This window comes from Haliaeetus albicilla, chromosome 14 (assembly GCF_947461875.1).
Source record: "Haliaeetus albicilla chromosome 14, bHalAlb1.1, whole genome shotgun sequence".
NCBI classification, from domain to species: Eukaryota; Metazoa; Chordata; class Aves; order Accipitriformes; family Accipitridae; genus Haliaeetus; species Haliaeetus albicilla.
This window is the reverse complement of record NC_091496.1, coordinates 27,595,353-27,614,125: the sequence shown is the minus strand read 5'-3', so window position 1 is coordinate 27,614,125 and position 18,773 is coordinate 27,595,353. Positions and strand designations below refer to the sequence as shown.

The window sequence follows — 18,773 nt, the reverse complement described above, 5'->3', positions numbered from 1 at the left end:
ACTTATTATTTATTTTCTTTGTTTTCTTAGTGGTCCTTTGGTGTGTTGTTATGGGAACTTATGACAAGAGGGGCACCACCTTATCCTGATGTAAATTCTTTTGATATAACTGTTTACTTATTACAAGGAAGAAGGCTGCTACAACCTGAATACTGCCCTGACCCACTGTAAGTAAATAGTTTGCAAAGCCTTCTGCCAGTGCTGCTGATTCTTCTATTATAGTAAGCAAGACTGTGGGAAGAAAGAGGGTTGGGGTTTTTTTCTTTTTACATTATTTCATAATTGATCACTTCTTTTATTTGAATGGCAGGTATGAAGTCATGCTTAAGTGCTGGCATCCAAAACCTGAGATGCGTCCAGCATTTTCTGAACTTGTTTCAAAAATATCAACAATCTTCTCCACTTTTATTGGGGAACACTACGTTCACGTCAATGCTACTTATGTCAACGTGAAGTGCATTGCTCCCTATCCTTCTCTTTTATCATCACAAGACAACACAGACATGGATGTTGACACATGACGGGTGTCTGAAGTAGAGGAAAATCCATTCTTAGTTGTATGAACAAAAAGCAAAACATTTTGTCCACTAGTTTTTACTGCCCGGTCTTTGTGAGAACACTGTTGCACATGTTTATGTTGTTGCCCAAGTTGCACTAGTACAAGGACATGATATCATATTGTTTAAGGCTATGGGATTCTATAAACCATCACAGTAATTTCCAAGTATTTGGACAACTGCATCAATTTACCAAATGGAAACGTTGTGTGCTACCATCCAGAGCTAGTTCCCACTAGCTCTCATTAATGTGTGCTCAGACCCAAGAACAAAGATTCATCATTAATGCCACGAAGGAGAAAGTAGAATACCAATCAGTACGGCTGGAAGGACTATTACTGTTGCATGTACTTTAGGATAATGAGCAGTGCAGAAATGGTTTTCACACAAAAGGCTAAGACAAACAATGAGAGTTGCAAGAGTTTAAAATGTATTTTCCTCCCGCACAGTCCAAATTTTGGATTTTTGCACTACATCAACAAGGTTTCTTAGAACATAGGCAGCCAAGAGAGCCAGCCTCATGGTAAATGTCTTAACAGAAATCAACATCTAAAAACGATGTGGAGTAAAATAGGTATGTCAGCCTTGCCAGTCCTCTGGTATAGTCAGACGGTACATAAAATGAGGGGAAAATCATCTAGCTTATAGCATTCCTCGTGTCAGCTTTATTCCAACATTCAACCACTCCTTCGAGTCAAACAGCCCGTATTGACAGATCTTTTGCTGAAAAATGCAAAGCCTTCATTTCTTTCAGTAAAGAATTAACCACTCTCTGAGGATAAAAACTTGAAGGCATCCATATTAAATGCCAGGCTAATCCCTGGGATGTAGTAATATGGGCGGCATTATTCTGGAGAGGAAGAGGAGACAGGCAGGCTGGCAACCTTACGGAGCTGCTGTCTGGTGAGTCACACGGCAAGTAGCTGAAGCTCTGCCACCTACCCTTGGGTGGAGCTGCCGCCAAAGGTGAGTAAAGGGTGGAGGCGTTGCAGCCAGCCCTGACCTAAAAAGACACTGCCAGAGCAGGAATGTTGATAACTTCTTCATGCCAGCCCTAAAGAGCTGAGAAGACCGATCAAAAGAAGAAACAGCTTTAGGCCCCCCCAGCCTCTTCTTGGATCACACAACCCAGTGAATTATGATACCTACTTTTATTTCTAAGTTATGACCAGAGAAACAGTTCTAAAAAGAGATAGCAAAACTTTCATTCATTAGAGAAGAGTACTATAGCTTTAGGGCAAGCATCACATGTCATTTCTGTTCCTGTGGAATTCTGTGCATACTACTGTATAGCTTGTTTAGTATAGGATAGAACTGGGTTTGTTGGTGTAAACACATAAAGTATTCTATTTTTATATTAAAAAAAAGTTTATTTTTAATGACATTTACAAAGTTTGGTTAGGCCACAAAATACTGCACTGTGAACATTTCAGAAAATGTATGTCAACGTACATGATTCATAAATTGTAGCAACCTTAAAAAAATACTGTGTAAATATTAAAAAGGAAAAGAACCGACTGTAAACACACTCCACCCTAAGTATAATATCTCCGTTGCTGCAAGCCAACCATTTTAAGATCTTCAAAGAGAGGTAGTGCAGATAAAGAGCTGATATAAGGGAGATACATTGTTCTTGGGAGACAGTGTTATAACTGAAAGATTTATAATGAGGGCAGAGTGTGTAGGCAAACTATGAGCAGATACTATTGTATTGTGTTTCGTCACCACTTTCATTTCAGAAACAAACTTTCATGTCTGCTGAGAGCAATACTAATTGTAAATTGCTCAAGGACAAAAGGCTTTGCTGCAGGCAAAAAAAAAATCATCTCTATGGTTGTTAAAACAGCTAAGGAAGTTTATGACACATAGATTTGGAGAAGATACTCCAAACTTGTACATACATGCTTGAGGAACGCTGCAATGTGAAACAGAGGACATTTTTACTATTTATGAATTTTTTGCTTGATAATGTTGTGTCTGGGACACCTGTAAGAATACATGATTCTGGTAAAGATTTGATGTTAGTAAGTTCATATATCTGCAAAGAGCTGAATGGTACTTATGTTTATAGTTGTTGTTATGACCTAATAAACATGTTATTAAAATGAATTATTGTGATACTTTACGCTCCGAGTGCTGTAATGACTGTTAACATTTGACTGTTAAGCTGATAAAAGTCTGTATGCTTTTTCTGACTAACACGGGGAGAGCAACCTGTGGAACTGTGCAAGAGAGAAGCAGCAACTCAGAAACGTAAAAATACGGAGAGTGCACCAATAAATCAAACATGCAGTTCGTCAGCCTCAAACCCATTAATAGATCAGAGAAAGGTGCAGAATATTTGTTGTGAACAACTATGGCATAGTCTGTTTGAATAGGAAGCCTCTTGCCTAACCACAGGCTGCGCCCATGCAGAGCCTTAAAAATTCTTCATGTGCTTAAGAGTTGGGGGTGACATTTGAAGCTCGCAATTTAGGCATCGTAAAGAGTACCTGCTTGGCCCAACAAGGATGGCAGTGCTTGTGTTTAGCATCCAAGCTCCCTAATCAGTCATGATCTACAAGAAACTTCAAGCACCTGAAGCTACGTCCCTCATGGTCATCCATCACACGTTTCATCTCTGCGAGGTGCTTTGTATCTGACACCTGAAGAGAGAAGGCTTTGCAGTCCCCAGGGGTCCTGGTTCTTCTGGGGGAACAGGAGCCAGCCCCGCTCTTCTCCCACGCATTGCCTCCCAGTTACATTAGACACCTCCCACTGAATTCCCAAGTTCACTTCTGTGAAGTCTATTTTAAGTGGGTACCCCACAAACACTGCAACGGGCACTGCCCTGTGCCACTTAAGCCAGACGACGCTCCAAGCTCATTTCTCCAGCAGCTTACCTCAGGGACATTTTATACTTAACTCACTCAGAAATATTGTTTAATGCACAAAAGTCTCGGCTGATTAAAAACAGCATTTATATGCTCTCATAATTTCAAAATATCAAGGAAATCAACATCAAAACACATTTTCTCCAGACACACTTACTTTTTAACAGAAAATGTATATGCTCAGTTTCAATTCAAAGTGTATTTTGGGGAAAAAAGGCATTGGAAATAGCAGCTAAGGATGAAAACATTTTTCTGTTCTGTCACAAGCCCAATCCAGCTAAAAGGTCTGACATTTTTTATTCTAATTATTTACATCTAATTTATTTTCCGATACATTTTCAGGATTTCCCTGAAAAGTCAGTAAAAAAATGTCCAAGGTTTTACCACAGTCCGCTATTAATGACCAGGGTCTTCAATCTAAACCGGCATAACACAGCCAAATGATAGTCTGAACTTAAATACCAGATTTGTAACACATTCCTGTGATTACTTCTCATGATTTCTAAGGTATGCTATATATTGCATTTTTGAAAGGGTCAACAGAATCACAAGCTTCCCATGCTCAGTTTTTCATCCTAGTAACTTTGTTTATACCGGGTACGCTGCAGCCGATCTTCAGCTGACTGACTGACTCTGGCAGCCTTCCCCCTCCACATGAATATTAACAGTGGATGTGGCCCGTGGTCAAAGTGTTGCATAACAGACACCCAACACAAAAGCCAAGAGATCAAAAAAATAGGGAGGGATATCCTCACCCATAGAAATTTTCCTATTGATTTCACACTAACTTTTTTTAGTGTGCTATTAACTCGACCATTTTAAATAATTTGCCTATATTAAGGAAGATTTTTAATACATCCAACAATATTAAAGGTTTCTAAAATCAAGGAAAAAGGTATGCTGTACCATTGGGTTGCTAAGGCTTTGCATATTGCTAATTTTCTGTCTCTGGTGTTAAATGCAATCATGAAGAATGGACCTACATGCCTTATGTAAATAAATGAAGAGGAAAAATAGGTTGCAATTTTTGTTACAGTGGCAGAAGCTGTACAGGTGAGCAACTGCAAAAGGGCATCAAAATAATTTCAAACCTAAACATGAAAATCCCCCTTCAGAAATTTCATTTCTAGAATTCAGCCATAACACTGTATCACGGGAAAAGGTCATAGCAGATAAATGAAATAATACAAATCCTAATGGGTTTTTTACTCACTAAACAAAACATCCATTCCTGAGAAATTCCAATTTCCATTATTTTTAACAAATAGGTCATGAACTGAGTATTCCGAGCATCGAAGAAAGACACAGAAAATCTTAGGATTTTGCCAGACGGATTAGTAAAAACATTTACAAGAAACTGTGATCTCACAGACAGCAGGGAGAATTCAGAGCAACTTGATTGACTCAGCAGACACCAGCCCGGAGGAGATCAGTCTCTCGCCCTGGAACTGGAACTGAGCGCTCTGACATTAAACCAGAATTTGCCTTTTGAAATCCCCATCCACCTGCTAACGCGCAAGGTGTAATCACTTCCAATGAAGATGCCAAAAGTCTCTTTTTCTGATTAAGGTCAAGCACTTGTAGCCGCTCCATGACCTCCTGGGGGACAGAGAGAAAAGGTTCCTCTGTTGTAAGGAACACTGCTTCCCTGGCTGGTGTTACTATTAACTTTGGAGTTTTCCTTTCCAGAGCCGGCAGCCTCCTCACCACACACCGTGCCTGGGGAAGAGACCCTCAGCCGAGGGTAAATCCCTGCCGGGGCCAGCCCGGGGAGACCCTCCTGGCTGAATGGCAATCAAATGTAGTCCAGCCGAATCAGGCTTAAACGGGAGACTCTGACATGCAGACCACGCTGGGCTTTTAGTTTCTCAGTTGCTAGCTTATCTGGGGTTAGAGGGAGGCGGAGAGGCACGCTCAGATTTCCCCCTGCTGTCACCTCATCCCTTCCTCCCTGGGTCTGGAGTTGGCGCGGAAAGCCTCGGGGCAGCAGACTGACCTTCTGGGTCTGCAGCCTTACGAGGGTCCCAAGTTCAACAAAGGAGCATGGTGGTAGCTAGGGATTTACGTGAATATCGCCAAAAACTGTAGGTCAGGCTTGATAGGATCTTGTTTGCACAATCCAAGGTAGAATACCAAAGAAGGGCAATTTATTTAATCTGGTTTCCATACGCTTTTCTCTTTCAGTAGTAAGTACTTTGCCACGGCCCAGTGCCATTAGGGGGTTCGTTAGTATCTGCCGAACGTCTTCTCATGTTCATTACGACAACTTAACAGGGAAGTCATCCTCTCTCAGGCCTCTGAGGCCCTGTGTGTTTCTACAAACGCTATGTATTAACACTTGCCAGAGTTCTGATTACCAAGCGCACGTTGAGCCCCTCTCTGGTACAAATGACAGCTGAATATCCTCCTTTAGGATGTGAAAAGTGTTATTGCCAAAAACTTTAGGGTGCATGACCAAACATGGGCACCTCAGCTGCCATGAGGTTGCAGCTCACTGGGGCAGTTGGCATGCTTCGCAAGTGCAATGAGACTGAACACAAACGCTAAAAATACAGTTTGAGCTTTAATTAGGAAGGAAAAAAGGCCTTCGGACAACAGCGGTACACTATCGGCGGCTCAGAAAAAATAAAGGCAATTTAAGAAAGACAGCAGAGCTGCAGTCTGTTGGAGCTCGTGGTGCAGAATTCATGGCAAACACGTGCGATGATGTGACAACACATATACCCTAATCAGCAAGGGGACATAGCAAGGAGTGAATCACTTCCAACTCCAATTGTATGCTAATGGTTTTCTTAAGAAAAGCTCTTTCGTAGAACAGGTTACTGCTACAGGAAGGACAACTGCCTTCATAAGTCAAAAACACTCTCACCATGTAACTTTTGCATTTTGTAGAGAAATGTAATTATCTGAATAGCTTCTTCATTCACTTTCAGTTACTGGAAACGTATCTACCGAAACTAGCTTCTCTTAAATTACTAGCCATGCCTATGTAATATATCTGCCACTTGGCCACAAGAGCCATAGCAGCATTCAAAGTTATTTCCCTCAAAGGTCAATGGCTCAATAATTGTAAAAACGATCCAGCATTGCTTGTGTCCTCCATACACCTCTGACCACCAAATTGTTGCAGCTGTTGGCAGAACTTTCAAACAGCAGCTCTGAATTGGATAGGAAGAAAGTAAAAGTTTGTCAGGCCCATGCAGTCCCCATGAACTTTGAATTATGTCACTGAAGTGATGAAAACAAACTCACCTCATTGACAAGTGTAAACCTGGGCTGCTGTATGAAATGCAGGTAAATAAATGGCATCTCTGTCAGGACTATTTCTACTTCTTGTGAATATTAAGTTTACTCAAAAATATCCTGGAAGAATACTTGTACATCTGCAACAACAATGATAAAATATATTTTCTAGGTATCTTGATACTAATTTATAGCAGCAGGGTTTTCTTAAGACTGTCACAAAAATAGAAAGTAAATTATTTTAAAATATGTTTAATTCTATGTCATATGTCTAGGAGAGTGAATGCCTTCAAAACACATCTGCCAGCCTATTTGGATAGATGAAGGGAATTCTATCAGCCATTCTGGGCATCTTGAAATAGGTTTTGTTTCTTCTCAAAGCTGAGTTGGTTGGGGAGGAGTCCAGGGAAACCGATTTTGGATTATTTGGCAGAAACTAGAGTTCTCTGCAGTACTTGAGGGTTCTTCTGTCCAGCAGAACTGATTTACCAAATACTTAATCTCTTTTCTTGTCTCTAGTATCTTTACACTACCAGAAGGCATCATGATATGGAGGTTCTGTGTGCAAATATCTATCTAATATTATTTTCTGCAGACAATCCTGAATAGGAAGATAATGTCTGGATGGTGATGATCAATATAAACAAATCCTTATTGCTGCACTGAACAAATCATTACCTACACAGCACTTTTCCCATGCAAGCCCTTCCAAAGCCCCTATAGTACTTACCACGACTGCATTAAAATTCATGTAGTCCTATATTTTACTGCATAAAACCTTGAATGGTGTTAAAATAGTAACTTCATTGCAGGGAAATTGGTGTCTGTGAAGGTTAACAGCCCATACTGAAAGCCAATAACAAATGTCCTTCCTTAATGAAATGCTTGGTTTAGATCATATTTGTGATACTATACTTATGCACTAGTCCACCAAGCAGATATTATAAAACAGATTAATTCATGAAGTACAACATACAGGAGCAAGCCTCTGGTATTTTCAACCTGAATTCAGACTAACAAGGTCTAATTTCAGTAAAAACTAAAACAAATAAACTTCCTTTACCACCCAAATGAGAATACAGAAATTGTGTCCATCATTCATACATTCAGCCACAATCAGGAAATTAGAGACTGCAATGAGATCAAAGAATTTTACTGCTCAAGGTACCCAACACTATTTTCTACAAGTTTAATATCACTCCTCCCCACCCCCCTTACTTAGTTATATACTACCCCTAACAGCTAGGTCAAATTTTATGAGGAGTATTTCTGAAAGCTGGAAGAGCTTTCTCTGGAAAGAAGCCATCTGTTTGAAGCATTCAGCTCCTTCAAGACCTGAAATGCTTCCCAGTGTTTTTTCGCTTCCCAGATGTATTGCAAGTTCCAAATATCTGAGCATAAAGTGACAGACTGACTTACACAGTTGCAAGGGAACTTCTATTTAGTGGTAAAGCACAACTGAGAGGTAAGCTGTGTCAGTCAGATATAAGGGATCTGAATGAGGAGGGCTGCTGCTTTGGATTACCTATGTTTTGCAATGCCAGTGTTGTATTTTTTCATGCACATGAAAGATATATACAACTTCAGACACTTATGTTGTGGAGTGGCTTTTCATTAGATACAAACTGCATATATAATACATTTTCCCACAGACCCAAGCTACACTTAGAGAATATGAGAGATGTTCCTCAGCCTACAATAATTTATATTTCAAGACAAGGGAAAACTGATAAAAGGCTGTTGAAAAAGAGGCAAATCCATCCTACCTCTGTGATCAGCTGAGATAACATCAGTACATTGTGCAACATGTAGCTATTATCCAGTAACAGGGACCACAGCATACAGCTCAAAAATCAATCACTCTGAGGAGACTGGTTAAGGAAATTAATACCAAAATTACTCGTGATTAGGAAATACTGAAACATTGAGAGAATTCCCTAATAGAAATGTCATCATAAAAGCCTCCTTGTTTCCTTTCTTGATGCTTCTAATCAAACACTCCTCTGTTTAAACAGCCAGTGATAACTTCAGCCTGCTATGATAATGCCTAGCGCCAAGGCCTGAGAAGGAAAGCTGACCAGAGAATGAGCAGAAAGAACCAATTTTGGAGATAAGTTTTCCTTTGTAACTCTGCTAAGAAGTATAATGAATAGTACTACTCAGTTTGGAAAGAGTGTGTTTCATCAATAAATTTCAAAGCACTTGCACAGAAATATACAGCTGGAAGAAATGTCAGGAGATGATTTGGTCCATCCCATGTCACTAAGAAAGGGTGAATGCACCCAAGCTGCCTTGGCAAACATTTGTCTAACATTTTCTTTAAAAAACACTTGTACAAGCTACAAGGATTTCAGGGCTTCATTATCTGTACAGTGCTAAAGTTCTCCTTGCTGCAGCACGAGACCCAACCCCCTTCTTTTTGCCCCAACACTGGCTACATAGCCAATAAATGACTGTCATGTTATTTATAGAAAAAATGTAAGCAAAGATGTCCCACCTTAATCTCATCTTTTCTAAGCTAAAAAGTTATTTTCAACCCTTAGTGGGTTTGAGTGCACCCTCTGCAAGCTGGAGGGAAGGGATGCCATCCAGAGGGACCCTGACAGGCTTGAGAGGTGGGGCTGTGAGAACCTCATGAAGTTCAACAAGGCCAAGCGCAAGGTCCTGCTCTTGGGTCGGGGCGATCCCAAGCACAAATACAGGCTGGGCGGAGAATGGACTGAGAATGGCCCTGAGGAGAAGGACTTGGGGGTGATGGTTGATGAGAAGTCCAACATGACCCGGCAATGTGCATTTGCAGCCCAGAAAGCCAACTGTAAACTGGGCTGCATCAAAAGAAGTGTGACCAGCAGGTCAAGGGAGGTGGTTCTCCCCCTATACTCTGTTGAGACCCCACCTGGAGTACTGTGTTCAGCTCTGGTGTCCCCAAAGTAAGGAGGACATGGACCTGTTGGAGCGAGTCCAGAGAAGGGCCACAAAGATGATCAGAAGAATGGAGCACCTCTCCTGTGAAGACAGGCTGAGAGAGTTGGGGTTGTTCAGTCTGGAGAAGAGAAGGCTCTGGGGAGACCTTATAGCAGCCTTCCAGTAGCTAAAGGGGCCTTACAAGAAAGCTGGAGAAGGACTCTTTATCAGGGAGTGTAGTGACAGGACGAGGGGTAACGGTTTTAAACTGAAAGAGGGTAGATTTAGATTAGATGTAAGGAGGAAGTTCTTCACTGTGAGGGTGGTGAGGCACTGGCACAAGTTGCCCAGAGCGGTTGTGGATGCCCCATCCCTGGAAGTGTTCGGGCCAGGCTGGATGGGGCTTTGAGCAACCTGGTCTAGAGGAAGGTGTCCCTGCCCATGGCAGGGGGGTTGGAACTAGATGATCTTTAAGGTCCCTTCTAATCCAAACCATTCTATGATTCTATGATCTATGATCCCTTATTTTCTAAACATCGTACCTTTCTTCTTGCTGGTTCTTCCCAGTCTATCCACATTTCTTAAGTGTGGTGCCAAGGATGAACTCGGTACTCTCAAAGTGTACTACTTTGTGGAGTGATTAGGTCAGCAGCTCTGTTGCTCATGGCTAAAGAGAGCCACCAGTAATATAATCCAAGTTGTCTGGAAAAGCAAGGCACTACAGCACATTACATGCTTAGAGGATTGTCCACAAACAGATGTAGATTGAGAACTACAGCTCTAGGTGCTAACAAGGCAAATTAGTAACTTGCTCGAGGATCCTTCCGGTTATACAAGTTAGATGGGTCTGCCATTCTCCAAGTCCTCTCTTTTTTAAGTATATTTCCTACATTTGTCTTGGGACAATGTCCCTTCCCTAACTATTTCTTTTATGATTACCTTAGCTGAACCATCGCAGCAGTCAGGAAAGCTGCCTCACCAGAAGGACAGCTTTTACCCAAAGAGCTACGGCAAAGCCAGGAGCAGGAACTCCAGTTAGTTGGAACCCCAACCCTTCAGTCCCTTAGCCTGCATTACCCAATGAAATTCACTTAAAAGAATGATAACTCTTCATATTTTTGAGTGCATACGTATTCTGTTGTTTCACACTTACTTTGTCTCTATTTTAACTAACTTTGATCAATTAACTTTGAATAACTTGCATAATCCAGCTAGGCAGTGCCAGAGAACTAGAGATCTCTGGCTTCTAAAAAGAGTGCTGTAAATCAAAGAATTTCTTGAGCACTTATTCGTGAGATGGGTCAGGCAGAAACCATGCCAAGCCCAGGGAGCAGAGCAAAGGTAGAGCACAGAAGAGTCATTGTTTGCGGTGTAATAGGAAGTTATGATATTTGGAAAGATGGAAACATCAGACTTCGGTAGGTAAGGGAGGAGGTGCGCTGAGGCTCCTTGTCTGCAATGTTATACTAACACTATTACTAGTCTCTCCCTCATGTCAAACCTGACGCATGGAAAAATGCCCCGGGGCCCCAGGAGGTGCCTCTTCCTACCAACTGAGGCCACTTGCCCTACCAGAGGGATCCGACGTGACCGCAGCTAGCGGGCGAGGGATACAGAGGTATCATCCCCCTCAAACTGGTGAGAGAAGAAGATACTTCATCAGCAGTGCTGACACACACACTGGTAATGGCTCATGCTGCACAAAGACTGGCACGGCAGTAAAAACTCACGCACGCACTCATTGAACATCAGCTCCCTCTACTGTAAATACATCGGTATACGTTACTCTGCCACCCCAGCACCTCCCAAAATGGTCAGTTTTGATAAAAGTACTACTCTGAAGCACTGTGACTAAGATGACTGCCAAAATGCATCCTGCAGAACCGACAGACACAAAGACAGGGTGGATTTTTCTTTTCAGTTCTTGTGGTTACGATAATTGGGTTTTCAATCTTCTTGTATGCTGCAAATATCCATCTCTAGTTTGTCTCAAAACTAGAATAAATTTCATGATCTTAATCTAATATCCTACAAACAACTGTAGACTACAGTCTACAGAGCAGTCTGCTGCAGTAACTGCAGTCTTGCTTTTATTAGTCACAATATTAATTTCTGACAGAAAATGTAATGGCGTGGATCCTAACCTCTGCTGATCATTATCCTACTTATGATGTTTTGTCTTCCTGAAAAGGTTAAAAATCTGACAAGTCTCAATAGCTGATGGCTGTGCCCATCCATACTGAGGGCTATTCTCGGTTCCAGCAGAAATCAGAGACGTTTGCAGCACAGCTCAGTAACACCGTCCCATTAACTGATAAGATTTACCCAAAAGTATGACTCAAAAGGACAGAAATTGTTGTTCAGTCCAGACTGAATTTAATTAATAGTTTAAGCCCAAAACTACGAGAGGCTGGCTTTTTTTCAGAGAAAGGGAAATATTTTTTGTTTTGAAATTGACCTTTTTTATTTAATGTTAGACTAAACAAAAGTTTAATTTCAGATTAAACCAGTGCTCATGGTTTTACTTGGCATGAAATCCAATTAAATGATCAAAGTATCAAAAGTTGGCCGAGAGATCAAGGAAGATGAGGACAGCAGAGAGGCTCCGAGACTTGCCCAAGAAGGGATAGCCAGAGCCTGTAGTGAAATTTTAATGTAATGGAAAGCACAGACACCAGATCAGAAAGAATGCAGGCACCTGGAGAAGTGATCAATAGCCTATCCATGAAAATGGCCCATTTATTGGTTGTAAAAAAAGGAGCAGGAAGAAGATGTTAAAGTTGTAAGACAGGGATGGATAGCTGAGTGTTGAGATTCTAATTTGTTTGAATGTTGAAGAACAGAGGCAAGGAAGAAGATTAAAGAGAGAGAATAGATGAAAATATCATCCAGAAAGGTCAGCTCCGAGGACAAGGAAGCATCAAGGGGATGGGCTGAAAGCACTGGAAGTACTGAGCTAGCAAGTATCTCCAAGTAAGGAACCTGAGAGACGGCCAGAGCTGGCCTAGCCAGCAGGAGAAAGGGAAGGGAGGCCAGGACACCAGTGTGCTCCACAAGCATGGGTTGGAGAGATTGTAAAATCCCCCAGCTTCTTACAGTGTCCTATATGCTGCTGTACAGAGGGTCACATCTCATCCTTAGCTGTGGGCCCCCTAGAGTCCCTTGAAGACAGATAATGAGAGAAAAGGGATAAAAAGCAGAAAGTGAGTTTGATCAATTTAATGTTGACTTTGTACCATTCCTTTGATAGGAAAAGAATAGTCAAAGCAAATAAAGCTGCTTTGAAATAGGAATTGACAGGACAAAATATAGCAAGTACATGAGAGGAACTTTATCAGAATTATGCCACAACTCATTAATCTGTATCACAGTAATAATGTTACTTTAAAGTTAACACCAGTATTTCAAAGCAGAAGGTCTTCTGCATCTCTGGCAACTCACTGCAAACCCTTTACAGCTAATCAGTATCATTGCTTCAAAAGAAATTAAACTGTCTCCACCCAGTAACTCTACTGGCATTTGATCTACAATTGGCTTGAAGTTAAAAATTAATTACCCTTCCAACATATTGATTACATGACTATAAACATAAAAGCAGCAGCCCAGAACAATGTACACTGACCCTCTGTTGAAACAGCATGTTTGTTTTCAAAAGGAAGCTAATTAAGACAAGTTCCCTAGAAGAGGAAGACAGCAGTAAAACTAAAACCAACAGTGCCATCTAGTGCATCGCTGTGTTCAAAGAGTACCATACAGAATCACTCGCATCATTCGTTATTTCAGCTAGTTCCTAATGCTAACAAAAAAGGACGGGTAAATTACTATCACACTCCATATGCCTGAAGTCCCAAGTCTTACCATTGGGGAATACGTGACTTCCAGATGAAGAAAGTCTTACGTCATATTTACATTTGTATAATTAATAAAACTATAAAGATAAATGTACTTGATTAGTAGATTTAACTACTAACTGTGAATTAACTGAAATAAATAAAAGTTCTACACCGACAGGAATTCTCAGGTTTCTAAACTGCTCTGTTTCAGAATAGCTACACTGGAACATCTCTGTTGTCTTTAGATGACATCTTTATAATATACACTAAAATAAAATATATAAGAATCTCTAGATATCTTTCATGGCTTTTTATTAGATGTATATGTATACACACCAGTGAGCAAAAATAGAAAGCAAAAAAAGGACAGTACCATCTTATTTTTTTGTAGTGTAGTATCTGTTTAGGATCTGCTAAATATACCCCTTGCTAATGGACACTGATTATTTTTATCAGAAAAATAGAAGCCATAAACTTTTTTTTTCCCCATATGTCACTGACAAAGCATGTAGGGCTTGCTTCTAAACCCTCTTCCCTAGAAAAGCCAGGGTCCAACCCACATGAGCAACCCTCACAGAAATCAAAATTCCACAAAATTGCTCTCCCATTTAGTTGCCACCCAATTTTATGCTTCTCTCTGGCTGCTTTAATGTCCCCTATTATTAAATGTTCCCTTTCAGGAACACTGAATACTGACTTGGCTTCCTTTTCCCAAAACACTGTAGAGTCCTCCTACTGCATCTATCATCATACTTGGCCCTCTGCACTAGATTAATGTACATTCATTGTCAGCTCTGAACATAGGTTGCCTTAAACTACAAAAGGGAGCCTAAAATAAAGGCTGTATACCCTGCAGTAGGAAAAGAAAGATTACAATCTCTGTGCCAATTGCCTCAGATTCCTTTCTGCCCCAAGGACTTGTATTTCACCGGGGTTTTTCGCACCCATAGCCTGGTATCACTGATCTTTAATCCATATGAAATAGTGTCAGGCACGTCTCCGATGACATTGGGCACACAGATGTATGCAGCACACACAGAAGTCAAGCACGCATCCTTCAGATTTTGCAGCTTAGTCAAGACTGAAATTTCTCTCTGTCTTCTTCATCAGCTCCTCCCCTGACATCAGAGGAACTCATCCATCGACGCCCACTGAAACTGCTTCACTATTTGTTTTGGTTTCCCTTTTGTTTTGTTTTGCTTGGCTAACAGAAATTCCCATGAATGTTAAAACGTAAAACAAAACCCTTGGGCTGACACAGACCTGGCCCGTTTTAGTCCGCTCCCCTCCACCTCGTGCCATGGGCAGGAGCAGGACCTTGCCACCGTCCCTCCCAGCCTGGGCCATTGGCAGGTGACCCCACCAGGTCCTCCACCGAACACATGACAAAACCCCAACTTTGCCAAGTTTAGAGGGCTGTAACAGACTTTCATGAGTAGATGGAGGGTTTATTAACAGCCCACTTGAAAAAACCTTCCCTGGAATATAGCCCACGACAAGGGACAGGCTGTACTGCGCAGAAACTGTGAAGAGCAATATGCTGTAAGGAAAAAAGATGACATGAGATCTGCTTCCCTCTCCTCTCCGCCCTCCCATTTTCCTACTCCTTTCTTAGGTCTTCTCTTTCTTCCCTGAATCGCAGGAGAACTCCCAGCACACAAGGCAGGGAGCAATGGTGGTAGCAGCAACCTGTTGTGAGTCAGAGCCAAGAAAAGACTGTGACTAAAAGGAATCTGAGGCCAAACCCAGAAACAAGTAGCAATGAAGAGCTAAAAACTACCACAAATGAACCCATACAGGTCCAACCATCACATGCTACACAAGGGAACAGTCAGAAAACAACATCCAGTGCTGTGCAAGGACACAGGTCACATGAAGAAGCTGGACTCAGTTACAGCAGGTCTGCAAATAAGCTCAACTAGGTTTAGAAACAGCTTTGCATGTTGCCATGTTGGCGAGCAGCACACAAAAACAGTGGTCCGCCTGTGTCTCACCACCTCCTGCCTATTAACTTTCCTTCTAGGTCTTTCATAGGTTACCAAAGTCTCACATCCTGCCACCGTTAAATTTTCAAGAAAATTTTTTGTCTTCTCCTGTGTTGCACTTGAAACATGTATAAAGGCTCCTTGCTGCTCTCCTTTGCCTCTTTCCCTAAAAATCACTTTCGACTTCAGGGCCACAAAAATTTGAAAAGCAGTGAGAATACAGAGCCCTCTCCATCACACTAGATGTTGTTACCTTATGTATCTGGATATCCCACTTCTGTTTGTATCTCTTCGTCACCTCATCCTACTCATCACAACAGGGATGAGACTCATTTCTTTGCTGTATATCCTGATCTGACATGAGAGACTAAAACCAGAAGTTCAAAATCTTCTGGTGAGAAAGGAAGCGGAGCACAGTATTTGTACTAACTTTCCACAGATTGCAAAAGCCTGAGCTTACCATCTGGAAGGAAAGTACGTGAGGCCTTCTGTCAGACTAATGATCCGTATCAGTCAGGGATATCATTACAACAGCAGCAACAGGAGTTAAAACAGGCAAAGATACATAGCAGATGCAATTCTCTAAAAATTAGAAAACTGGTTAAAGCACACGTGGAATAAAACTTTGTTCCCTTTTGGATCAAAAGCATTTTCTTTGGTTCAAAATAGTTCATCTAGATATTGAAACTGTTTAGTGAATTATTAATTAGTATCAAAATACAGTTCTGGTTTTAGTATTTTCCACTCCCAATTAGTTCACACAAAATGCTTGCTAAAGGGCCACAAAGAGGAAAATGGCAGCAGTTTTTTCAGAGTAAGCATGTTTTACTCCTCTGTGTATTTCTTGAACATGGAGAAATGAAAGTAGTATAACCTGACCTTTAATCTTTGTGTTACTTTTGTTCTGAGTTGTTCTTCTTAACCAGAAGATTACTTCGGGGGGGGGGGGGTGCATTATGGTGAGATGTATTTCTTCTGGTTTTGTATTAGACTTTTGTCAGTTGTCTTTCATGCCAGTTGAGGGAGAATTTGACCAACTATCCCTATATCCCAATCTACTACAACAAAAAAAGCCATCTTTTTCCCCTTTTTAAAAACTTGTCAGGAATATACAGAATTATTAACCTAATCAAAATCCCACTCCCATAGAGGCAATCAGTAGTGGAAATGCTTGGGGGACGAGGCAGGAATTCTTCCTTGTAAACCACTGAAAAAAGGGGTGACAATATGAAGCCTATGAAGCTGATCACAGCTGAGTACAAAACAAGCATATAATACAATGATGGGTAATTCCTGCATTAAGCTTTGTTATGCTTCTGGTATTAATTTTGCTCTTTGCAACAGACCTCTGTATCATTATATAACCCAATTAAGTGTAAAATTGAGGCCTCAAAATAAGAAAATAGGGGGTTTTGAAGTCAAACAAGATAAATGCTATCTTGAGACAATGTATAGACATATAAAATTTGGCATTCCCTCCCACAGACACACTGCCCATTTGTCTGTAACCTCCTCCCTTGATTCCCAATCATTTAATCTTAAGTAAAAAGGCCCATGGCCAACATCAACTTCAGAATCCAGGTGGGTGAAATCCTGGCTCTCTTGTAGTCAGATGGAGACCTACTAATTTCTAGAGCACCAGTAAATTGAGAACAATGTAATTATTACAGTCATATACAGAACTACTTTTGCTAAAGGATAATGGTAAGATAAATTCCTTAGTTTCTTTTACATCTAAGGTGGTTTCACTGCGTCCCTGTGCAGAGATAAGAAATGACAGATTTCCCAAGGCCACAGGTGAGTTCTGCAGGACAGGGTTTACATGATTGCTATAGGCAAATTGCACCACCATCTGTGCCACTCTTCCATTAAACAGTGCAGAATAAATAAACAAACAAACAAACAAACCTCTTTTAATAGATTAATGTGATTTTATCAATACACAACATGGCAACTGTTTCAAAAGCAGAAGACTGAAGTTATGTTCCCACATCAGCATTCAGACACTGTCCTAATTTTCACAAGTATTTACTTGTGTTATGTAACGACTTTACTGAAGTCAGAAGCAAGTATACTCAAGTACTAATATTTTGTGCATCATCCAGGGGCCGAACAATAAAAAATGAAACTACATTGGTTTACTTCAAAATCCTAACTCCCCTTCCTGCTACTTTTTCTAATATGTGATACAAGATCAAAAATTAAGGACCCACACCACTGTTAAGCGGCATGAAGCACCAATGTCTCTGAGGCATTTTTCTCTACACAGGCATAGAAATTCTCAGCCCTTCAGTGACATCTGCTTGCATGGTTTACCTTTATTGAGATTTTATCTTCATAAGACATTCAGTTCTACAGAGAGTAAAAGAAAAAGGAATTTGGACTCCTCTAGTGAATCTCAACTTCATTAAACAAATCAGCACATTTGCCATTTCCTGTTGAAAAATAAAATTGCCAAACAATGTCTCCTTTAAAATGAAAGTAAATAAATCCAGCTAGAAGACTACACTTCCCTTTTTCAGAAAGGAGTAACTAAAAATATAAACAGGAACCAGGCTCAGTGAGAGGGAAGGAAAGGAATTTTTGTGTTTTCTCATGGAGCTTTTCAAAATCAGGTGGCTACTCTATTCCTATGAGTTAATTCTCTATCCCTGTAACAAGTTAAAGGCTGGGGAGAGCAGTGCTCCAGCTCCTTTGCTTTCTTCTAGCACCATTGCTGGTTTCTCCTAGTCCTCCCTTCTCTTCCCAATCTGTCCTGGCACAGAGCAAAGGCAAACAAATGATGTGCACCAAAGGAGATCTGGACTGGTTCAGGTTGGAGAAGTCTCAGAGCTATCGTGAGGCACACAGTTATCTTAAAGGCCCTCTTCAGCCATTAAGGGGTGCAGACGCCTTACACTTTGATTCTCCCCTGCTTCCTAATCCCCAGCCTGTCCTCTCCCTTTGTTAATCCTAATCCTGCTGTATCTCTGTATTATCAATAGCTACTGATACAACATTCCTGATGTCGGAGTAGGAGATGCAATAAAGGCAGTACAGAAATAGAGCCCTCGTGGTACAAAGTCCTTTGTGCGCAAGTGTGCAATTTACCTCCCCAAGTACAGGTTCCCTGAGGAGCACAGAGCAATGCTGAGTTACAAGTGTAGTCCTTTCTCCCTTCCCTTAGCCTTGTAACTTCAGCTGTCCTTTGTGTTATAACCTTAGCCTTTGTGACCCTTCCTTGGTCCATCTCCTTCTTGCCCTTTGATCTTCTAACACTGAAAGGGGATTTGGCTCTCATAACACAGGCACCTAATATTTAGACAGCTGGGTCTGAACTAGCCACCTCATCACAGCCAATAATCTTATCCTAAAACAGACGTCTTAACTAGGGCAGAT

The 18,773-nt window shown here is 41.1% G+C and overlaps 1 protein-coding gene across 7 annotated transcripts in view; it reads left to right on the top strand.

Annotated features, from left to right (window-relative positions):
- Positions 1-2,666, top strand: part of MET (MET proto-oncogene, receptor tyrosine kinase) — a 106,831-nt gene extending 104,165 nt beyond the window's left edge. For all 7 annotated transcript variants that reach the window (XM_069802091.1, XM_069802090.1, XM_069802092.1 and 4 more), the window contains 2 exons: positions 31-167; positions 311-2,666. In XM_069802091.1, coding sequence (XP_069658192.1) covers positions 31-167; positions 311-521 — 348 coding nt within the window. In that variant the 3' untranslated portion in view covers positions 522-2,666. The remainder of the gene's footprint in view (positions 1-30; positions 168-310) is intronic.
- Positions 2,667-18,773: the final 16,107 nt, after the last annotated feature.